Source organism: Tachyglossus aculeatus, chromosome 4 (assembly GCF_015852505.1).
Source record: "Tachyglossus aculeatus isolate mTacAcu1 chromosome 4, mTacAcu1.pri, whole genome shotgun sequence".
In the NCBI taxonomy this organism is placed as follows: domain Eukaryota; kingdom Metazoa; phylum Chordata; class Mammalia; order Monotremata; family Tachyglossidae; genus Tachyglossus; species Tachyglossus aculeatus.
The window spans coordinates 9,962,215-9,987,437 of record NC_052069.1 but is presented as its reverse complement, the minus strand read 5'-3'; the positions used below and the strand labels follow the sequence as shown (position 1 = coordinate 9,987,437).

The 25,223-nt window shown below is 43.8% G+C and overlaps 1 protein-coding gene across 1 annotated transcript in view; it reads left to right on the top strand.

Annotated features, from left to right (window-relative positions):
- Positions 1 to 25,223, top strand: part of EVC (EvC ciliary complex subunit 1) — a 101,976-nt gene that overhangs the window by 8,915 nt on the left and 67,838 nt on the right. Inside the window, exons 5-8 of the mRNA XM_038744852.1 lie at positions 602 to 686; positions 1,272 to 1,370; positions 7,781 to 7,918; positions 16,884 to 17,042. Coding sequence (XP_038600780.1) covers positions 602 to 686; positions 1,272 to 1,370; positions 7,781 to 7,918; positions 16,884 to 17,042 — 481 coding nt within the window. The remainder of the gene's footprint in view (positions 1 to 601; positions 687 to 1,271; positions 1,371 to 7,780; positions 7,919 to 16,883; positions 17,043 to 25,223) is intronic.

Below are 25,223 nucleotides of genomic sequence, written 5' to 3'. Positions count from 1 at the left end.
TCTAAGCAGTGTGCTGAGTGTTAAGCAGTATCTGCCAAGCACTGTTCTAAGCACTGGGGGACATGGGGATTAAGACTGTACTAAGCCCTCCCTATCCCCTCTGCCTTACCTCCTTCCCCTCCCCACAGCACCTGTATATATGTATATATGGTTGTACATATTTATTACTCTATTTGCATATTCATTCTATTTATTTTATTTTGTTAATATGTTTTGTTGTCTGTCTCCCCCTTCTAGACTGTGAGCCCGCTGTGGGGTAGGGACCGTCTCTATATGTTGCCAACGTGTACTTCCCAAGCGCTTAGTACAGTGCTCTGCACACAGTAAGCGCTCAATAAATACGATTGAATGAATGAATGAACAGCGGGCTCACCGTCTAGGAGGCCATAGGGCAAGTCGCTTCTCCGGGCCTCGGTTACCTCATCTGTAAAATGGGGACTAATTCTCCTTCCCTGATTTAACCGTGAGCCCCACGTGGATCCGGGATCATCTTGTATCTGCCGCAGCATGTCGTACAGGGCCAGGCACACGGTAGACACTTAAAGAAAAGCATAGCATACCTAAGTTTCAAGTACTATAATATGTCTTCTTTTTATTTCAGTTTCGACATAAGCTTATGCCTTTATAGTCTTCATTTGAAAGGCTTACTGCTTTTGGACACAGAACTGAGACAAGAAAAGCATATGGTATGTAGAGGTTTCCTGATTTGCTCTTCGAAAGCCTACTATCAATCAGTCAATCAATCGTATTGAGCGCTTACTGTGTGCAGAGCACTGTACTAAGCGCTTGGGAAGTCCAAGTTGGCAACATAGAGAGACGGTCCCTACCCAACAGTGGGCTCACAGTCTAGAAGGGGGAGACAGAGAACAAAACCAAACATATTAACAAAATAAAATAAATACAGTGCTCTGTCCACAGCAAGCGCTCAAAAAATGCGATTGCTCGGTTGATAATGATAATTCTTATTGTGCTAGGTTCCATGCCTACGGATTACCATATATACTTATGTGTGTAATTATAGATTTGCTTACAGATAATTAGATCATTTCATGACCTTTAAAGATCCTTACAGCCCTCTGGCCATAAATACATATGCAGTATAGCAGATGATGATGCTTTGAATTCTTGACTAATATTCAGATATTGTTTTGGCGGGACTCTTTGTATCACAGTGAAATGCGTCCTTTAATCAACAACAAATCCGAAGTCCGTAATCACAAAACACATCAAAGAATCTTGAACTCTTGCGGTTCTCTATTTTTTGTAATTAGATGTTCGTCCATGTCTTCAAAAAACATCTTTATGACATTTTCCCTAAAAAGAAGACCAGTGAAGAGTTTTATGAAAACATTCTCTCAAAGCAACAAATGGTAAGATTTTGCCCATATCTTCCAAGAGCACCTTTATATGTATATATGTTTGTACATATTCATTACTCTATTTATTTTACTTGTGCATATCTATTCTATTTATTTTCTTTTGTTAGTATGTCTGGTTTTGTACTTTGTCTCCCCCTTTTAGACTGTGAGCCCACTGTTGGGTAGGGACTGTCTCTGTATGTTGCCAACTTGGACTTCCCAAGCGCTTAGTACAGTGCTCTGCACACAGTCAGCGCTCAATAAATACGATTGATTGATTGATTGATTATGACATTTTCCCTAAAAAGAAGACCAGTGACGACTTCTCCGAAAACGTTCTCTCAAAACCACAGATGGTAAGATTTGTCGTCTGTATTTCGATCGGCCATTACGTTTTCCAAAAGCCGATGCCGCCTGCAATGTGAAATCATTTGCCTCTTTAAAGCTTAGCACAAAATGCCTCTTTTCTGTTTTGAATCTTCAAATCAGTCATTTATACCTGAAGGAGAGGACAGCAGCAGCCTGACCCGTCTAGCTAGCGGAACGAGCCCGGAGCTGCGAGTGGGAGAACCTCGGGATCCAATAATAATAATAATGATAATAATGGCATTTATTAAGCGCTTACTATGTGCAAAGCACTGTTCTAAGCGCTGAGGAGTTTACAGGGTGATCAGGTTGTCCCACGGGGGGCTCACAGTCTTAATCCCCATTTTCCAGATGAGGTAACTGAGGCCCAGAGAAGTGAAGTGACTTGCCCAAAGTCACACAGCTGACAAGTGGCGGAGCCGGGATTTGAACCGATGACCTCTGACTTCAAAGCCCGGGCTCTTTCCGCTGAGCCACGCTGCTTCCCTATCCCGGCTCTGTCACTTGCCTGCTGTGTGACCTTGGGCAACTCACTTCCCTTCTTTGTGCCTCAACTGGTCTCCATCCCACTTAGACTCTGTCCCCATGTGGGACTTGGTGCCACCTGATTATCTTACAGCTACCCCAGCTTAGTACAGTGCTTGGCAAATTCATTCATTCATCCGCGTTTATTGAGTGCTTACTGTGTGCAGAGCACTTTACTAAGCGCTTATAATGATGGTATTTGTCGTCATCATCACTCGTATTTATTGAGCGCTTACTGTGTGCAGAGCACTGTACTAAGCGCTTGGGAAGTACAAATTGGCAACATGTAGAGACAGTCCCTACCCAACAGTGGGCTCATAGTCTAAAAGGGGGAGAATGCTTTGTCATCATCATCATCATCATCATCAATCATATTTATTGAGCGCTTACTGTGTGCAGAGCACTGTACTAAGCGCTTGGGAAGTACAAATTGGCAACATCTAGAGACAGTCCCTACCCAACAGTGGGCTCACAGTCTAAAAGGGGGAGACAGAGAACAAAACCAAACATACTAACAAAATAAAACAAATAGAATAGGAAAATAAAATAAATAGAATGGCAAAATAAAATAAATAGAATCAATCAATCAATCAATCATATTTATTGTCGAATGCTTACTAGGTACCAAGCACTGTTCAAAGCGTTGGGGTAATAATAATAATAACGATGGCATTTGTTAAGTGCTTACTAGGTGCCAAGCACTGTTCTAAGCACTGCGGGGGGATACAAGGGGGGGATAGAGAAGCAGCGTGGCTCAGTGGAAAGAGCCCGGGCTTGGGAGTCAGAGGTCGTGGGTTCAAATCCCGGCTCCGCGAATTGTCAGCTATGTGACTTTGGGCGCGTCATCTAACTTCTCTGTGCCTCAGTTACCTCGTCTGTAAAATGGGGATTAAGACTGTGAGCCCCCCGTGGGACAACCTGATCACCTTATAACCTCCCCATCGCTTAGAACAGTGCTTGGCACATAGTAAGCTCTTAATAAATGCCATTATTGTTATTATTATTATTATTATTGCTATTATTAAGGTGATGTTGTTCCACGCGGGGCTCACAGACTTAATCCCCGTTTTACAGATGAGGAAACTGAGGCCCAGAGAAGTGATGTGACTTGCCCAAAGTCACACAGTTGACGAGCGGCAGAGCCGGGATTAGAACCCATGACCTCTGATTCCCAAGCCCGGGCTCTTTCCACTGAGCCAAAACTGTTTTGCTTCGTTGTCCGTCTCCCCTGTCTAGATTGTGAGCCCGTTGTTGGTTAGGAACCGTCTCTATATGTTGCCGACATGTACTTCCCAAGCGCTTAGTACAGTGCTCTGCACACAGTAAGCGCTCAATAAATACGATTGAATGAATGAATGAATGAATGCTGCTTTCTAAGAGCAAATAGTAAGTGCTTAACGAATACCATAATTATCGTTAGCATCGCTGTGTAAGTTTATCAACAGCTTAGAAAGTGTTAGGTAAGTACCTAATAAATTGGAGCATCGTTGTTCTAAATGGAGTTGCGACGGCCTCAACAAATTTATAGCGTTGTCCAAAGGGTCTAACAATCCCAGACTGGAGTTTATTCCCCAAGGGAACATGGTCACTTATATATTGAAAGAACGGGAAATCACAAAGTTTCCTTTTGAAATCTCCCAATGACCTTATTACATTTGTGTGCTCTGCACTCAGTAAGCGCTCAATAAATACAATTGAATGAATTTGTTAAAAGACATTATTCTACTGACTCAGCCTGTTTCACAATAGCGGCTCCGCCAGTGAAGCGATATTTCGGTCAGTCAGTCGGTTGTATTTATTGAGCTCTTATCGGGTGTAGAGCACTGTATTAGTTGCTTGGGAGAGGACTGTATGACAGAGTTGGAGGACATTTTCCTGGTCCATAAGGAGCTTACGGTCTAGAGGGGAAGACAGCTGTTAAAATGAATTAAGAATATGTACATTCATTCATTCATTCATTCAGTCGTATTTATTGAGCGCTTACTGTGTGCAGAGCACTGTACTAAGCGCTTGGGAAGTACAAGTTGGCAACATAAAGAGACGGTCCCTACCCAACAGTGGGCTCACAGTACATAAGTGTAATGGGGCTGAGGGTGGAGCGAATAAAGGGTACAAATCTAAGTGCCAGGGTGATGTAGAAGAGAGAGGGTGACGTAGGAGAAATAATAATAATAATAATAATGGCATTTATTAAGCGCTTATTATGTGCAAGATGCTATTCTAAGTGCTGTAATGATAATGGTATTTGTTAAGCGCTTACTATGTGCAAAGCACTGTTCTAAGCGTTGGGGGGGTTACAAGGTGATCAGGTTGTCCCATGGGGGGGGCGCTCACAGTCTTCACCCCCATTTTACAGATGAGGGAACTGAGGCCCAGATAAGTGAAGTGACTTGCCCAAAGTCACACAGCTGACAGCTGGCGGAGCCGGGATTTGAACCCGTGACTTGGGACTCTTCCCACTGACGAACGCTGCAGGGGAAGACCTCTTGGAGGGGTTGTGATTTGAAGAAGGCTTTGAAGGCGGGGAGAGTAGCGGTCTGTCAGGCCCGAGGCAGGACGCGAGCGTGCTGGGTTGCAGTGAGAGGTCAGCGAGGTGGGTGGGGACAAGTTGATAAAGGGCTTTAGAGCCGACGGCGAGGAGCTTCTGTTGGAGATGAAGGTTGGTGGGCAACCACTGGAGTTTCCCGAGTGGGGAGATACGGTGGGCCCACCTTTTAGACTGTGAGCCCACTGTTGGGTAGGGACTGTCTCTATATGTTGCCAATTTGTACTTCCCAAGCGCTTAGTACAGTGCTCTGCACACAGTAAGCGCTCAGTAAATACGATTGATGATGATAATTTGGTAGACAAGCCATCTGGGCAGCAGAGTGAAGTATGGACTGAAGCAGGGAGAGACAGAAGGCAGGGCGGTCGACACGGAGGCCGGTGCGGGAATCCGGGTGGGCTAGGATAAGTGCTTAGATTAACGTGGTAGCGTTTGGATGGAGAGGAAAGGGTGTTTTTTTTTAACCCCCACCCCCTTAGACTGTAAGAGCCTTGTGGGCAGGGAATCAATCAATCAATCAGTCGTATTTATTGAGCGCTTACTGTGTGCAGAGCACTGTACTAAGCGCTTGGGAAGTCCAAGTTGGCAACATATAGAGACAGTCCCTACTCAACAGTGGGCTCACAGTCTAGAATCAATCAATCAATCATATTCATTGAGCGCTTACTGTGTGCAGAGCACTGTACTAAGCGCTTGGGAAGTACAAGTTGGCAACATATAGAGACGGTCCCTACTCAGCAGTGGGCTCACAGTCTAGAAGGGGGAGACGGAGGACAAAACCAAACATTTTAACAAAATAAAATAAATAGAATAGGTATGTACAAGTAAAATAAATAAATAAATAGAGTAATAAATATGTACAAACATATATACATATATCCAGGTGCTGTGGGGAAGGGAAGGAGGTTAGATGGGGGGGACGGAGAGGGGGACGAGGGGGAGAGGAAGGAAGGGGCTCCGTCTGGGAAGGCCTCCTGGAGGAGGTGAGCTCTCAGTAGGGCCTTGAAGGAATGTATCTACCAACTTAGGTTCTAATTAGTCGCTCAATCAGTCGTATTTATCCAGTGCTTACTGTGTGCAGATGTATATTTGTTCATCAAAATAAGATCATCTGATTGGTATATCAGGAGGAGCAGCATGGCTTAGTGGGAAGAGCACAGGCTTTGGAGTCAGAGGTCATGGGTTCATATCCCGACTCTGCCAATTGTCGACAGCTGTGTGACTTTGGGCAAGTCACTTAACTTCTCTGTGCCTCAGTTCCCTCATCTGTAAAATGGGGATTAAGGCTGTGAGCCCCCCGTGCGACAACTTGATCACCTTGTAACCTCCCCAGTGCTTAGAACAGTGCCTTGCACATAGTAAGCGCTTAATAAATGCCATTATTATTATTATTATTATATCACATGAAGGAAACTCCATAAATCTACAACTTCTCCTGATAATAGTAATAATAATAGTTATGGCATTTATTAAGCACCAACTACATGCCAAGCACTGTTCTAAGCACTGGGGGGGGATGCAAGGTAATCAGGTTGTCCCATATGGGGCTCACAGTCTTAATCCCCATTTTCCAGATGAAGTCACTGAGGCTCAGAGAAGTAGAGTGACTTGCCCAAAGTCACACAGCTGTCACGGCAGAGTGGGGATTAGAACCCACGACCTCTGACTCCCAATCAGTCAATCAATTGGATTTATTGAGTGCTTACTGTGTGCAGAGCACTGTACTAAGCGCTTGGGAAGTACAAGTTGGCAACATACAGAGACGGTCCCTACCCAACAGTGGGCTCACAGTCTAGAAGTGGGAGACAGAGGACAAAACAAAACATATTAACAAAATAAAATAAATAGAATAGATATGTACAAGTTAAATAAATAGAGTAATAAATACGTACAAACATATATACATATATACCAAGCCCGTGATCTATCTGCTAAGCCACCCTATATCCCATTTGCAATTTGTTTTAAGAGCATTTGATTTATGAGAGTGTGATTTCTTTCTGTCCTGTGGTTCTGTGGTACTTTCTCAAGCATTTAGTGCAGTGCATTAATCAATCAATCAATCAATCGTATTTATTAAGCACTTACTGTGTGCAGAGCACTGTACTAAGTGCTTGGAAAGTCAAAGTGAGCTAAATAAGTAACGCCGTGACTGCTGTTCGTGCCGGCATGGTTCATATTAAAGTGAACCACCTTTTCAGATTGAAAGTACCAAGGAATTACATTGGTAATCAATCCTCCAACTAAAATTGGGAATCCCAAGTTTCTTCAGAGCCAAAATGCACTCGTTGAGGTTCTTCTGATTCATCTTCAGTAGAATCGAGTTTTATCATTTGGTTCCTTAAATATTCTCCACTTAATCAGCAAAATCTTGGTGCTAAACTCTTAGACATTTCATAATCTAGTTATAGGTAAGAAATGCTTTTAATCGCTCATTTGGAAAGCTTAGAAATTAGCATTTTATTCAAATTGAACAATCTCTTACCTTTCACCCTTTCCATCTACGTATATTTTACTGAGATATCTGAAACCCCTGACCAAAATGCTAAACGGCCCTTAATTTGGACTCGCAAAATTAACTCTAACCTTTAGTCATGCTAACTCATGTTTCTATAATTTCCTGTTTTTTCCAAGTACTTAATTAAAATCTTTACCCTGACAAGATTAAATCTGGTAATGGGGAGACATCACTATCCCTTGTCTCCCAAATTTCACAATCTCATCCAACAGAAATAGTCTATGGATCAAAAATGATGTCCTCTTTATTTTGAGACCCTCTAAAGAATGATAAAAAAAAAACCTTAATTCTGATGAGGTTATCTGTGTGAGGTTTTTTTTTTTTTTACCACTTTTAGGCTCTTTATAAAAATAAATAGGACATTATTGGATTTTATTTCCTTATTGTTATTTTAAAACAGAGTAACGTGTAGTCCTTTTCATGGTAAAAGATAGTATTTTATTAGTAACAGCAGTGTTTGTTTTTCAGGATTTGAAAGAGTTAGAAAAGCAACTTCATTCTAGATTGTGCAACACAGAGATGTCAGCTGTCGGTAATTCGGAATACAACACACTGGAAGATATTGAAAGAAAAGAGAGGGAGTATGCCGAACATATCATTGATAATGTACGTATTTTCACTTTTAATTTGGAAGACTTGTATCTTATCCCCTAGCGAAATCATTTGAATGACATTTTTCAGAAGCTGTGGTAACCGGTGTTGTCTCCTGTGGTCATTTAACTTGGATTGCCTTTAATCAGTCATTCAATTTTTTTTTATAGCATTTGTTAAGCGCTTACTATGTGCAAAGCACTGTTCTAAGCGCTGGGGGGGATACAAGGTGATCAGGTTGTCCCACGGGGGGCTCACAGTCTTATTCCCTGTTTTACAGATGAGGGAACTGAGGCTCAGAGAAGTGAAGCGACTTGCCCAAGGTCACACAGCAGACATGTAGCAGAGCTGGGATTCGAACCCATGACCCCTGGCTCCAAAGCCCGGGCTCTTTCCACTGAGCCACGCTGCTTCTCATTCAGTTATGTTTATTGAGCACCTACTGTGTGCAGTGTGCTGTGTAGAGAAGCAGCGTGGCTCAGTGGAAAGAGCCCGGGCTTTGGAGTCAGAGGTCACGGGTTCAAATCCCGGGTCCGCCAATTGCCAGCTGTGTGGCTTTGGGCGAGTCACTTCACTTCTCTGGGCCTCAGTTCCCTCATCTGTAAAACGGGGATGAAGACTGTGAGCCTTCCGTGGGACAACCTGATCACCTTGTAACCTCCCCAGCACTTAGAACAGTGCCTGGCACATAGTAAACGCTTAATAAAATGCTATCATTATTATTAGTAGTATTAGTATTAGTATTGAGTACTTGAGAGAGTACAATATAATAATATAACAGCCACATTCTCTGCCCACGGTGAGCTTACAATCCGGATGGGGAGACTGACATTAATGTAAATAAATAAAATTATGGATGCGTACATAGACACTATAGTAGCCAAAACTAAGTTTTCTTAATTTTTTTAACGGTATTTGTTAAGCACTTAGTATGTTTCAGGCACCGTTTGTTCCAGATGCTGGAGCAGGTACAATGTAACCAGCTTGGCGACAGTCCGTGTTCCACATGGGGCTCACAGACTTAATCTCCATTTTTACAGATGAGGTAACCGAGGCCCAGAGAAGTGAAATGACTTGCCCCAAGTGGCAGAGCCAGGATTCGAACTCAGGTCCTTCTGACTCCCAAGCCTGTGCTCTAACTGCTAGGCCACACTGTTTCTCCAGTTGTTCAGTAGCAGGTGCTCAGTCCTGAGATCTCAGATCCAAGGCTCTGGCATATTCCTGGTGGCACCGTGGCTTAGTGGAAAGAGCCCGGACTTTGGAGTCAGGGGTCATGGGTTCGTATCCCGGCTCCGCCGCTTGTCAGCTGTGTGACTTTGGGCGAGTCAGTTGACTTCTCTGGGCCTCAGTTCCCTCATCTGTAAAATGGGGATTAAGACTGTGAGCACTGTCTTAGTGGCTAGAGCACGGGCCTGGGAATGAGAATCCCAGCTAATCCCAGCTCCTCCACTTGTCCGGTTTGTGGTCTCGGGCAAAACACCCTCTGTCTAGACTGCGAGCTCGTTGTGAGCAGGGAATGCATGCAGTCGTATTTGTTGAGCGATTACAGTGCGAAGAGCACTGTACTAAGTGCTTGGAAAGTACAATTCGGCAACAAATAGAGACAGTCCCTACCCAACAGCAGGCTCACAGTCTAGAAGGGGGGAGACAGGCATCGACAGCCACACAGCTCCTTCTGGGGGACCACAGGGCGACAGGGCACATACCCTGCCCTTCTCACCACTGTGTCCGGTTTGTCATTGTATTGTGCCCTCCCAAGCACTCAGTACAGTGCTCTGCACACAGTAGGTGCTCAATAAATTCCATTGAATGAATGAATGAATTAACTTTTCTGGGCCTCAGGTAGCTCATGTGTAAAATGGGATTCAGATTGTGAGCCCCATGTGGGTCAGGGACTGTGTCGACACCGATTATCGTGTATCTACCCCAGCGCTTAGAACAGTGCTTGACACATAGTAAGCATTTAACACATACCATAAAAAAAGAAATAAAATAAAATAAGCCACATTCTTTTTCTCCCTCACTCTCTCATTCATTCAGTAGTATTTATTAATAATAATAATAATAATGGCATTTATTAAGCACTTACTATGTGCAAAGCACTGTTCTAAGCACTGGGGGGGGGTACAAGCTAATCAGGGTGTCCCACGGGGGGCTCACAGGGTTCATCCCCTATTTACTTATTTATTTGCCAACTTGTACTTCCCAAGCACTTAGTACAGTGCTCTGCACACAGTAAGCGCTCAATAAATATGATTGATTGATTTTTATTTGTACATATTTATTCTATTTATTTTATTTTGTTAATATGTTTTGTTTTGTTCTCTGTCTCCCCCCTTCTAGACTGTGAGCCCACTGTTGGGTAGGGACCGTCTCCATATGTTGCCAGCTTGTACTTCCCAAGTGTTTAGTACAGTGCTCTGCACTCAGTAAGCTCTCAATAAATACGATTGATTGATTGGGTAGGGACCGTCTCTATATGTTGCCAACTTGTACTTCCCAAGCGCTTAGTACAGTGCTCTGCACACAGTAAGCGCTCAATAAATACGATTGATGATGATGATGATAATAATGGATTTACTAAGTGCTTACTATGTGCAAAGCACTGTTCTAAGCGCTGGGGAGGTTGCAAGGTGATCAGGTTGTCCCTCGGGCTCACAGTCTTCATCCCCATTTTCCAGATGAGGTAACTGAGGCACAGAGAAGTGAAGTGACTTGCCCAAAGTCACACAGCTGACAATTGGCGGAGCCGGGGTTTGAACCCAGGACCTCTGACTCCAAAGCCCGGGCTCTTTCCACTGAGCCACGCTGCTTCTGGTGTGGGGAGAGGCGGGAGGCTGGGAGAATGTGACCTCTCTCTAGAAAGTTGAGGGGCGGAGACATCTTCAATCAATCAATCAATCAATCAATCAATCGTATTTATTGAGCCCCTACTGTGTGCAGAGCACTGTACTAAGCACTTGGGAAGTACAAGTTGGCAACATATAGAGACAGTCCCTACCCAACAGTGGGCTCACAGTCTAAAAGCTTCCACGCTTATGGCAGAGGAAACCAGTGTGGCTTAATGAAAGACCCCGGACGTGAGAGGCCAAAGACCCGAGTTCAAATCCCAGCTTTACGAGTAGGCTGTTGTGGGACCTTGAGTAAGTCGCCTAGCCTCTTGGTGCCTCACTTTCCTCATCTGCAAAATAAGAAGATAACTAAACTTCCATTTGCACAGGTGACTCCTGCGTAGAACAAGGATTATGTCCAATCTAGTAATCTACTGTCAGTTGTATTTATTGAGCGCTTACTGTGTGCAGAACACTGTACTAAGCACTGTCCCATATGGGACAGGGACTTTGTCCAACCTGAATAACTTGTATCTATCCCTGTGCTTAGAATAGTCCTTTTTTATATTTTTTTAAAGGGTATCATCATCATCATCAATCGTATTTATTGAGTGCTTACTGTGTGCAGAGCACTGTACTAAGCGCTTGGGAAGTACAAGTTGGCAACATATAGAGACGGTCCCTACCCAGCAGTGGGCTCACAGTCTAAAAGGGGGAGACAGAGAACAAAACCAAACATACTTACAATAAATAGAATAGATATGCACAAGTAAAATAAATAGAGTAACAAATATGTACAAACATATATACATATATACAGGTGCTTGTTGGAAGGGTATTTGGTAAGCGCTTACTGTGTGCCAAGCACTATTCCGCGTGCTGGCGGAGATACAAAGTAATCAATTTGGACTTAGTCCAGTGCTCTGCACACAGTAAGCGCTCAGTAAATACGATTGAATGAATGACACAGTCCATGTTTCACAGAGAGGTCACAGTTTTAATCCCCGTTTTACAGAAGTGGTAACTGGGGTACAGAGAAGAGAAGTGACTTGCCCAGGGTTACACAGCAAACACGTGACAGAGGCAAGATTAGAACCCAGGTCCTTCCATCTCCCAGGCCCGTGTTCTATCCACTGGGCCACACTGCTTCTCCTTGGCTCATGGTGCTTAACAAATGCCATAACAGTAATAATAATAATAATAATTAATAATACCTCTCACTTAGCATAATGCACAAAGTGAGCACTTACCAGATACTACTGCTATTTTATCATTATTAATTATTTTCTTTGAATTATTTTCTTCTAGACTGTGAGCCCACTGTTGGGTAGGGACCGTCTCTATATGTTGCCAACTTGTACTTCCCAAGCGCTTAGTACAGTGCCCTGCACACAGTAAGCTCTCAATAAATATGATTGATTGATTGATTAGAACCCAGGTCCTTCCATCTCCCAGACCCGTGTTCTATCCACTAGGCCATGCTGCTTCTCCTTGGCTCATGATGAGTGCTTAACAAATGCCATAATAGTAATAATAATAATAATGACTAATATCTCTCACTTAGAATAATGCACAAAGTGAGCACTTACCAGATACTACTGCTATTTTATCATTATTAATTATTTTCTTTGAATTATTTTCTTCTAGACTGTGAGCCCACTGTTGGGTAGGGACCATCTCTATATGTTGCCAACTTGTACTTCCCAAGCGCTTAGTACAGTGCTCTGCACACAGTAAGCACTCAGTAAATATGATTGATTGATATGTTGCCAACTTGTACTTCCCAAGCGCCTAGTACAGTGCTCTGCACACAGTAAGCGTTCAATAAGTACGATTGATTGATTGATTGATTAGAACCCAGGTCCTTCCGTCTCCCAGGCCCGTGTTCTATCCACTAGGCCACACTGCTTCTCCTTGGCTCATAGTGAGTGCTTAACAAATGCCATAACAGTAATAATCATAATAATTAATAATACCTCTCACTTAGCATAATGCACAAAGTGAGCACTCACCAGATACTACTGCTATTTTATCGTTATTAATTATTTTATTTGAATTATTTTCTTCTAGACTGTGAGCCCACTGTTGGGTAGGGACCGTCTCTGTATGTTGCCAACTTGTACTTCCCAAGCGCTTAGTACAGTGCTGTGGACACAGTAAGCGCTCAATAAATACGATTGATTGATTGATTGATTGATTAGAACCCAGGTCCTTCCGTCTCCCAGGCCCGTGTTCTATCCACTAGGCCACACTGCTTCTCCTTGGCTCATAGTGAGTGCTTAACAAATGCCATAACAGTAATAATAATAATAGTAATAATAATAATACCTCTCAGCATAATGCACAAAGTGAGCACTTACCAGATACTACTGCTATTTTATCGTTATTAATTATTTTCTTTGAATCCAGAGTTGTGGGGTAGGGATGAATTACGAAGTCCAGGGGAAGAATGAGGAAGCTCTTCTCTTAATTGGCAGGCATAGTCTGTTGGAACACAGAGTGGAAAAGCAAATTGTTCAACCAATAAATAAAATAATAATAATTATGGTACTCGTTAAGTGCTTACCGTGCGCCAATCGCTGTTCTAAGCATTTGGGTAGATACAAGTTAACCCGTCCCACAGTGGGCTCACCCCATTAACCCGCATTTTTTGCATGTGAGGTAATGGAGGTAATGTGAGGTAATGTGAGGTGATGGAGGTCCAGAGAAGTGAAGTGAGTTACCCAAGGTCACGCAGCAGACAAGTGGTGCCTGTATATATGTATACATGTATATATATATATATCTATATATCTATATATCTAGATATATATATATATGTGTGTGTGTATATATATATACACACATGTATATGTGTATATATATATGTGTGTGTGTGTGTGTATATATGTATATACATATGTATATGTATATATAAATGTGTGTGTGTATATAGACACCTGTATGTATGTATATATGTTTGTACATATTCATTACTCTATTTATTTATTTATTTATTTATTTATTTATTTATTTATTTATTTAATTAGCTTGTGCATATGTATTCTATTTATTTTATTTTGTTAGTATGTTTGGTTTTGTTCTCTGTCTCCCCCTTCTAGACTGTGTTCCCACTGTTGGGTAGGGACCGTCTCTATATGTTGCCAACTTGTACTTCGCAAGCGCTTAGTACAGTGCTCTGCACACAGTAAGCGCTCAATAAATACGATTGATGATGATGAAGTGGTGGAGCCGGGATTAGAACCCGTGACCTTCTGCCTCCCAGGACTGTGCTGTGTCCACTAACTCTTTGTAGGTTCCTGAGCTAAGCTTCACACTTTGTTCCTGACCGAGAAAACTGTCTATGCATTCTATTTGGGATTACTGAGTCCTTAATTCACATTAACCTCCCTTAAGGTTACATGTCCATCCATCAATCAGTAGTATGCTTTGAGAGTCAACCTTAACAATAATAATAATAATAATAATAATAATAATAATAATAATGATGGTATTTGTTAGTGCTTACTATGTGAAAATCACTGTTCTAAGCACTGGGAGGGAATACAAGGTCATCAGGTTGTCCCACTTGGGGCTCACAGCCTTAATCCCCATTTTACAGATGAGGTAACTGAGGCACAGGGAATCAATCAATCAATCGTATTTATTGAGCGCTTACTGTGTGCAGAGCACTGTACTTAGCGCTTGGGAAGTACAAGTCGGCAACACATAGAGACAGTCCCTACCCAGCAGCGGGCTCACAGTCTAAAAGGGGGGAGACAGACAACAAAACCAAACATACTAACAAAATAAAATCAATCAATCAATCAATCAATCGTATTTATTGAGCGCTTACTATGTGCAGAGCACTGTACTAAGCGCTTGGGAAGTACAAATTGGCAACACATAGAGACAGTCCCTACCCAACAGTGGGCTCACAGTCTAAAAGGGGGAGACAGAGAACAGAACCAAACATACCAACAAAATAAAATAAGTAGGATAGAAATGTACAAGTAAAATAAATAAATAAATAAATAAATAGAGTAATAAATATGTACAACCATATATACACCCTGCTTCTTGGGGGAAAGCAATAGAGCTCAAAGACCCCAACTCTGCCCCCAAGAAACTGACAATCTAGCATCAGCGAACCTAGGGGAGACAATGCCTGCTTTCATTCATTAAGAATTCCCTCTCTCAAACTGGGAAAATTGAATCTTTCCAAAGTATACCTCATTAAGAATTCCCTGTATCAAACTGGGAAAATTGAATCTTTCCAACCATATATACATATATACAGGTGCTGTGGGGAAGGGAAGGAGGTAAGACGGGGGGATGGAGAAGGGGGAGAGGGGGACGAGGGGGAGAGGAAAGAAGGGGCTCAGTCTGGTACAAGGTTGCAAGGTGATCAGGTTGTCCCACGTGGGGCTCACAGTCTTAATCCCCATTTTACAGATGAGGGAACTGAGGCCCAGAGAAGTGAAGTGACTTGCCCAAAGTCACACAGCTGACAAGTGGAGGAGCCGGGATTTGAACCCATGACCTTTGACTCCAAAGCCCGGGATCTTTCCACTGAGCCACGCAGAGAAGTGAAGTGATATTCATTCAACCGTATATATTGAGCGCTTACTGTGTGCAGAGCACTGTACTAAGCGCTTGGGAAGTACAAGTTGGCAACCTATAGAGACGGTCCCTACCCAACAGCGGGCTCACAGTCTAAAAAGGGGGAGACGGACAACTAAACAAAACATGCTGACGAGGGGCGGAGGCAGGATTAGAACCCATGACCTCTGACTCCCAATCCCGGGCTCTTTCTACTGAGCCACGCTGCTTCTTCATTCTTCATTCTTCATTCTTCATTCAGTAGTATTAATTGAGCACTTACTGTGTGCAGAGCACTGTACTAAGCGCTTGGGAAGTACAAGTCGGCAACATATAGAGACAGTCCCTACCCAACAACGGGCTCACAGTCTAGAAACTCAAAGGTGTAGCCTCTTCAGAGGAAATAGAATACGGGAAGTAGGTGAAATAAACCTATTTATTGTTATACGTGTCTTTGATTTATTTGTAATTTGTTTATATTGAAGTCTGTCTCCCCCTCTAATGATGATGATGATGATGATGATGGTATTTGTTAAGCACTTATTATGTGCCATGGCACTGTACTAAGCGCTGGGGTGGGTACAAGCAAATTGGGGTTGGACACAGTCCCTGTTCCACGTGGGGCTCAGTCTCAATCCCCATTTAATAATAATGATGGCATTTATTAAGCGCTTACTATGTGCCAAGCACTGTTCTAAGTGCTGGGGAGGTTACAAGGTGATCAGGTTGTCCCGCAGGGGGCTCACAGTCTTAATCTCCATTTAATAATAATGATGGCATTTATTAAGCACTTACTATGTGCAAAGCACTGTTCTAAGCACTGGGGAGGTTACAAGGTGATCAGGTTGTCCCGCGGGGGGCTCACAGTCTTCATCTCCATTTAATAATAATGATGGCATTTATTAAGCACTTACTATGTGCAAAGCACTGTTCTGAGCGCTGGGGAGGTTACAAGGTGATCAGGTTGTCCCACGGGGGGCTCACAGTCTTCATCTCCATTTAATAATAATGATGGCATTTATTAAGCACTTACTATGTGCAAAGCACTGTTCTGAGCGCTGGGGAGGTTACAAGGTGATCAGGTTGTCCCGCGGGGGGCTCACAGTCTTAATCCCCATTTGACAGATGAGGTGACTGAGGCACAGAGAAGCGAAGTGACTTGCCCAGAGTCACACAGCAGACAAGTGGTGGAGCCGGGATTAGAACCCATGACCTTCCGAACCCATGCTGCTTCCCCTCTAGACTGTGAGCTTGTTGTGGGCAGGGAACGTGCCTGTTTATTGTTGTATTGTACTTTCCCAAAGCCCTTAGTACAGTGCTGTGCACACAATAAGCTCTTAATAAATCCGATTAAATGAATGAGTGGATAAACATAACTCTCGGGAACAACTCAAATCAACTTGCCGGAAATATCAGGAATCTGTGTCACTATTTAAAAGAGATTTTTTTCAAACTTTATCCGTGTCAATATTCCAACCGGATCTATCTCTTTTGGAAATTTTCCGAAGACCTACCAGAAGCTCCTTCAGTTCTTTCTGATTTGGTTGTGATTCCTTCTCCCTGTACAGATGGAAGCTTTCTGGAAACAGACAGACAAAGCCCTGCAGTTTCTGCTGGACCAGCCAAAGCGTTCCAGTGGCAAAACGGGAGCAATTCGGATGCATTTGACCGAAGGGATGATTGCCGCCGAAGGATTGTTAAGCGAATCTCAGGCCGTGCAGGCAGTGGTATGATACGAGAACAGCAGATATCATCATCAATCGTATTTATTGAGCGCTTACTATGTGCAGAGCACTGTACTAAGCGCTTGGGAAGTACAAGTTGGCAACATATAGAGACAGTCCCTACCCAACAGTGGGCTCACAGTCTAAAAGGGGGAGACAGAGAACAAAACCAAACATACTAACAAAATAAAATAAGTAGAATAGATATGTACAAATAAAATAAATAAATAAATAGAGTAAAAAAAACATGTACAAACATATATACATATATACAGGTGCTGTGGGGAAGGGAAGGAGGTAAGATGGGGGGGATGGAGAGGGGGACGAGGGGGAGAGGAAGGAAGGGGCTCAGTCTGGGAAGATATCAGCAGATATCATCATCAATCGTATTTATTGAGCGCTTACTGTTTGCAGAGCACCATACTAAGCGCTTATATCAAAAGCAGATATCAAAGGGAAATGGTCAACCAGGGCTCCCTCGGACTGTTGGCCCATTTCTAGAATCACAAAATGACCGCATTGCATCTGGTTTGCAGGTGCAAGGCCAGTTTGTTGTGTGACCTTGGGCAAGCTTCTTAACTTTTCAGCACCTCAGTTACCTGTCAAATGGGGATTAATAATAATAATAATAACAATAATAATGGTGTTTGTTAAGCGCTTACTGTGTGCCAAGCACGGTTCTAAGCGCTGGGGTAGGTGCAAGGTGATCAGGTTGTCCCACATGGGGCTCACAGGTTTAATCCCCATTTTACAGGTGGACAAGACTGTGACCGTGGGCTCACAGCTTCTAGACCCACTGTTGGGTAGGGACCGTCTCTATATGTTGCCAGCATGCACTTCCCAAGCGCTTAGTACAGTGCTCTGCACACAGTAAGCGCTCAATAAATACGATTGAATGAATGAAGTGACTTTTTTATGGCATTTATTCAATCAATCGTATTTATTTAGCGCTTACTGTGTGCAGAGCACTGTACTAAGCGCTTGGGAAGTACGAGTTGGCAACATATAGAGACAGTCCCTACCCATCAGTGGGCTTACAGTCTAGAAGGTGGAGCACTTACTATGTGCAAAGCACTGTTCTAAGCACTGGGGAGGTTACAAGGTGATCAGGTTGTCCCATGGGGGGAGGCTCACAGTCTTAATCCCCATTTTACAGATGAGGTAACTGAGGCACAGAGAAGTGAAGTGACTTGCCCAGAGTCACAAGGCAGACAAGTGGCGGAGCTGGAATTAGAACCCACGGCTTCTGATTCCCAAGCCTGGGCACTTTCCACCAAGCCACGCTGCCCCACCTAAGACTTTAAGTCTCATGTGGGACAACCTGGTACCTTGTATCTACCCCAGCACTTAGAACAGTGCTTGGCACATAGTAAGTGCTTAATGAATACCATAATTATTATTATGATTATTATTAATCATATTATTACTAATTATTAATAGTCCCCCCTCCATCCCCCCATCTTACCTCCTTCCCTTCCCCACAGCACCTGTATATATGTATATATGTTCGTACATATTTTTTTTTACTCAATTTATTTATTTTATTTGTACATATCTATTCTATTTATTTTATTTTGTTAGTATGTTTGGTTTTGTTCTCTGTCTCCCCCTTTTAGACTGTGAGCCCACTGTTGGGTAGGGACCGTCTCTATGTGTTGCCAATTTGTACTTCCCAAGCACTTAGTACAGTGCTCTGCACATAGTAAGCGCTCAATAAATACGATTGATGATGATTAATAATGCAAAAGCACTCCAGAAGCAGTGGGGCCTTGCAAGAAAAGAGTATCCCGCTGACTCTTTCCAGCTCTATTTCTGCACCCCCAATCTTCTAGCTGCTGAACCCAAGTCTTTGTGACCCGTGGTGCCAATCCAGAGCTGACATTATTAATAGGTGAAATGTTCCTTGGGCCTTAAAAAGCAGCCCCACACAATGCCGTGTACAGATATTCCCATCTCCATGATTTATAGGGAAGATTTCTAAGTTTCGACATTCCCTGCTATCCACTTGGGTGGCTTCAAGGCAAATCCTTAGATTCCATATGGGCTGTTGTTGGAGGCCTTCCCAGACTGAGCCCCTTCCTTCCTCTCCCCCTCGTCCCCCTCTCCATCCCCCCCATCTTACCTCCTTCCCTTCCCCACAGCACCTGTATATATGTATATATGTTTGTACATATTTATTACTCCATTTATTTATTTATTTATTTATTTATTTATTTATTTATTTATTTATTTATTTATTTTATTTGTACATATCTATTCTATTTATTTTATTTTGTTTTGTTCTCAGTCTCCCCCTTTTAGACTGTGAGCCCACTGTTGGGTAGGGACCGTCTCTATATGTTGCCAATTTGTACTTCCCAAGCGCTTAGTACAGTGCTCTGCACATAGTAAGCGCTCAATAAATACGATTGATTGATTGATTGATTTACAATCTGATGCCAATCGTGGGACTTCCCAGACCAACCAGGAAGCATGCTTTGTTAGACCTCTGTGAGCCGAGAATCAATCAATCGTATTTATTGAGGGCTTACTGTGTGCAGAGCACTGTACTAAGCGCTTGGGAAGTACAAGTCGGCAACACCGAGAAGCAGCTTGGCCCAGTGGATGTTTATTTTATTTTGTTAATATGTTTTGTTTTGTTGTCCGTCTCCCCCTTCTAGACTGTGAGCCCGCTGTTGGGTAGGGACCGTCTCTAGATGTTGCCAACTTGGACTTCCCAAGCGCTTAGTACAGTGCTCTGCACACAGTAAGCGCTCAGTAAATACGATTGAATGAATGAATGAATGAACAAGCACGAGCCTGAAAGTCACAAGTCCCTGGGTTCTAATCCTGGCTCCATCACTTGTCTGCTGGGTGACCTGTGAACCTCAGTTCCCTCATCTGTAAAATGGGGGTGAAGAGTATGAGCCCAAGGTGGGACATTGACTGTGTCCTACCCGATTTGCCTGTATCCACCCCAGTGCTTAGTAAAGTGCCTGGCACATAGTAATCACCTAACAAATACCACATTAAATATAATAATAATAATGACAATAATGGTATTTGTTAAGCGCTTACTATGTTCACAGCACTGTTCTAAGCGCTGAGGGGGAAACAAGGTGATCAGGTTGTCCCACGGGGGGCTCACAGTCTTAATCCCCATTTTACAGATGAGGAAACTGAGGCTCAGAGAAGTTAGGTGACTTGCCCAAGGTCACACAGCAGACGTGGTGGGGCTGGGATTCGAACCCATGACCTCTGACTCCAAAGCACATGCTCTTCCCACTGAGCCATGCTGTTTCTCCAAATATGATTTATTCAGTCATTCAATGAATGATGCACTGCCTCCTGCTTCTGCCTTCAGGCAGAATTTGCCTCTGTGGTCATAATAATAATAACAATAATAATAATGATGGCATTTATTAAGTGCTTACTATGTGCAAAGCACTGTTCTAAGCACTGGGGAGGTTACAAGGTGATCAGGTTGTCCCTTGGGGGGCTCACAGTCTTCATCCCCACTTTCCAGATGAGGGAACTGAGGCCCAGAGAAGTGAAGTGACTCGCCCAAAGTCACACAGCTGATAAGTGGCAGAGCCGGGATTTGAACCCATGACCTCTGACTCCAAAGCCCGGGCTCTTTCCACTGAGCCACGCTGCTTCTCATGATGGGAATCTGGAACTCGTAATTGGAGTTCACGCAAAGGAACCACGATCTCAGGGGACAAAAGGGCATTTTCGGTCATCACACAGTCCTGGCAGGCAGAAACCGGGAATATATTTTTAAAGAACCATCAGACTTTATAAGCAGCGGGGGAAGCAGTGCGGCCTAGTTGATAAAGCATCCGCTTGGTGGCTAGAGAACCTGGATCCATACATTGTCGTATTTATTGAGCGCTTACTGGGTACAGAGCACTGTACTAAGCGCTTGGGAAGTACAAATCAGCAACACATAGAGACAGTCCCTACCCAACAACGGGCTTACGGTCTAGGAGGGGGAGACAGATGAAAAACAGGATTCTTATCATGGTTCCAACTCTTTTTTTAAAAAAAATGGTATTTGTTAAGTGCTTACTGTGTGCCAGACACAATACTGCTGTGTGACCATGGGCAAGTCACTTCACTTCACTGTGCCTGAGAAGCAGCGTGGCTCAGTGGAATGAGCCCGGGCTTGGGAGTCATCATCATCATCAATCGTGTTTATTGAGCGCTTACTGTGTGCAGAGCACTGTACTAAGCGCTTGGGAAGTACAAGTTGGCAACATATAGAGACGGTCCCTACCCAACAGTGGGCTCACAGTCTAAAAGGTCATGGGGTCAGAGGTCATGGGTTCAAATCCCGGCTCCGCCAATTGTCAGCTGTGTGACTTTGGATGAGTCACTTCACTTCTCTGTGCCTCAGTTACCTCATCTGTAAAATGGGGATGAAGACTGCGAGCCTCATGTAGGACAACTTGATCACCTTGTAATCTCCCCAGCGCTTAGAACAGTGCTTTGCACATAGTAAGCGCTTAATAAATGCCATCATTATTATTATTATTATTCTCAACTGCCAGTGGGCATTCAGTACCTGTTCTCCCTCCTACTTAGACTGTGAGTCCCACGTGGGACAACCTGATTATCTTGCGTCTACCCCGGTGCGTAGAACAGTGCCTGACACGCAGTAAGTGCTTAACAAATCCCATTAACTTTTTTTTTAAAGCACTCAGTAAATACGATTGAATGAATGAATGCATTGCCCTCTCCCAAGCGCATAGTACAGTCCCCTGCCCACCGCATGGTTGATTGGCAGAAGTCCGAAAGTTTCTGGAGAAACTGGGTACCTTGCGGGAACCCGATTATCGGATTTTTCATTCATTCAGTAGTATTTATTGAGTGATTACTGGGGGCAGAGCACTGTACTAAGCGCTTGGAAAGTACAATTCAGCAATAAAGAGAGGGAATCCCATCCCACACTGGGCTTACAGTCTTGAAGCGGGGAGATTGTGCGCGGCACCTGATAAATTCTCCTATTCAACTCAACCTGCATACTTGGCTTCTCTAATGCCACCTCCCTCCTCATATCCAGCAGATAATAATAATAATAATAATAATAATAATGGCATTTATTAAGTGCTTATTATGTGCAAAGCACTGTTCTAAGCACTGGGGAGGTTACAAGGTGATCAGGTTGTCCCACGGGGGGCTCACAGTCTTCACCCCCCATTTTACCGATGAGGTCACTGAGGCCCAGAGAAGTGAAGTGACTGGCCCAAAGTCACACAGCTGATAATTGGCAGAGCTGGGATTTGAACCCTTGACCTCTGACTCCAAGGCCCAGGGTCTTTCCACTGAGCCATGGGGCTTGTCTAATATATTGGCATTTGTTAAGCGCTTACTATGCACAAAGCACTGGTCTAAGCGCTGGGGGCGGGGAATACAAGGTGATCAGGGTGTCCCATGTGGGGCTCTCAATCTTGATCCCCATTTTACAGATGAGGGAACTGAGGCTCAGAGAAGTTAAGTGACTTGCCCAAGGTTACACAACAGACATGTGGTGGAGCTGGGATTCGAACCCATGACCTTGGACTCCAAAGCCCGGGCTCCTTCCACTGAGCCACGCTGCTCCTCAGATAGATAATGACTCTCGCCACCATCAAAGCCTTATTGAAGGCCCATCTCCTCCAAGAGGCCTTCCCTGACTAAGCCCTCCTTTCATTCATTCATTCAATCGCATTTATTGAGCGCTTACTGTGTGCAGAGCACTGTACTAAGCGCTTGGGCAGTACAAGTTGGCAACATAGAGAGACGGTCCCTACCCAACAGTGGGCTCACAGTCTAGCCTCTCCCTTCTGCATCACCCTGACTTTATTCATCCCCCCTCCCAGCCCCACGGCACTCACGTCCACATCTGTCACTTATTTATATTAACGTCTGCCTCCCTCTTTGGACTGTAAGCTCATTGTGGGCAGGGAGTGTGTCTGTTGTTGTATTATAATCAATCAATCAATCAATCGTATTTATTGAGCGCTTACTGTGTGCAGAGCACTGTACTAAGCACTTGGGAAGTCCAAGTTGGCAACATATAGAGACAGTCCCTAGCCAACAGTGGGCTCACAGTGTAGAAGGGGGAGACAGAGAACAAAACCAACCATACTAACAAAATAAAATCAATCAGTCGTATTTATTGTGCACTTACTGTGTGCAGAGCACTGTACTAAGCGCTTGGGAAGTACAAGTTGGCAACATCTAGAGACGGTCCCTACCCAACAGTGGGCTCACAGTCTAGAAGGGGGAGACAGAAAACAAAACCAAACATATTAACAAAATAAAATAAATAGAATAAGTATGTACAAATAAAATCAATCAATCGTATTAATTGAACGCTTACTGTGTTCAGAGCACTGTACTAAGCGCTTGGGAAGTACAAGTTGGCAAATAGAATAGATATGTACAAGTAAGATAAATAGAGTAATAAATATGTACAAGCATATATACAGATGCTGTGGGGAAGGGAAGGAGGTAAGATGAGGGGGATGGAGAGGGGGACGAGGGGGAGAGGAAGGAAGGGGCTCAGTCTGGGAAGGCCTCCTGGAGGAGGTGAGCTCTCAGTAGGGCCAAGCTCTTATACTCTTCCCAAGCGCTTAGTACAGAGCTCTGCACACAGTAAGTGCTCAATAAATACAATTGAGCACTATGACTGACTTTACAAGTGCCTGACGAATACCGCCGTGGTGGTGGTTGTCGTTATTATTTTCGTCATTATTATCGTTACCCTTCCTGTCACACAGAACCAAGGCATCGTGTCCTTTCTGTCCCTTACCAGCACTTGAGACTCTGTGATCCAAATAACCAAATTTCTTACATATAGCAAACCGGGCATGATTGCGGAAGTGGGAATACTAGCTATCTTTGTCTGGACCACCTGGGCCTGTTTTATTTTTCAAATATCGTTGCCTCGTTAAACGTGCTTATTTAACCTGGAATATTTCCTAGGCACGCTTTCCAGATTTCTTTTGAATAAATAACCTTCAGTCCTGGGCCAGGACGCATGTCTGCTGTGTGACCTTGGGCCAGTCACTTCACTTCTCTGAGCCTCAGTTACCTCATCTGTAAAATGGGGATTAAGACTGTGAACCCCACATGGGACAACCTGATCACTTTGTATCCCCCCCAGCGCTTAGAACAGTGCTTTGCACATAGTAAGCGCTTAAATGCCAACATTATTATTATTATTATTATTATTTCTAAATGGAGACAGCCATCGCACATCTGGTAAAATCTGATCAGGTGTTTATTACTATTTCGTTTTCTTTCCTTTTTGCGTAAAAGCCTGGGATATTATCCGCTTGCTCCATCTAATGATGAGCTTTTTCCTTTGGCATCCAGGTCCGCCAGACATGGAAACTTGACGAGGCCTGGAAAAAAAGGCAGTTTCCTTAGAGAGAGGTTTCCTTTTCCTGGAATAACCAAGGTGGTGGTTGTTGAAAGCCGGTCCGGTAAACTCCGGGATATTTTCCAGGTCTTGCGTGAACTACGCCGTCCCCGCTGACTGTATTTGGACAGTTCTGTGATGAAAAAGAACCGAGGTTGCGGAGTGCGTCAGTCATATCTATTGAAGGCTTACTGTGTGTAGAGCACTGTACTAAGCGCTTGGGAGAGTCCAACAGAACAATATAACAGACACATTCCCTGCCCTCACCGATCTGGGTTCTGATCCCGGCTCTGCCGTTGGTATGCTGTAGGACTTTGGGCGAGTCGCTTCACTTCGTGCCTCTGTTTCTTCATCTGTAAAATGGGGATTAAATCCTTATCCCCCTACTTAGAACGCGAGACCCTTGTGGGACAGGAAGTGTGTCCAACCTGCATATCTTGCGTCTATCCCAGTGCTTATCTCCCCCTCTAGACCGTAAGCTCGTTGTGGTCAGGGAATGTGTCTGTTTATTGTTGTTATATTGAGAAGCAGCATGGCTCAGTGGAAAGAGACCGGGCTTTGGAGTCAGAGGTCATGGGTTCAAATCCCGGCTCCGCCAATTGTCAGCTGTGGGACTTTGGGCAAGTCACTTCACTTCTCTGGGCCTCAGTGACCTCATTTGGAAAATGGGGATTAAGACTGTGAGCCCCCTGTGGGACAACCTGATCACCTTGTAACCTCCCCAAGCGCTGAGAACAGTGCTTTGCACGTAGTAAGCGCTTAACAAATGCTATCATTATATTGAGAAGCAGCGT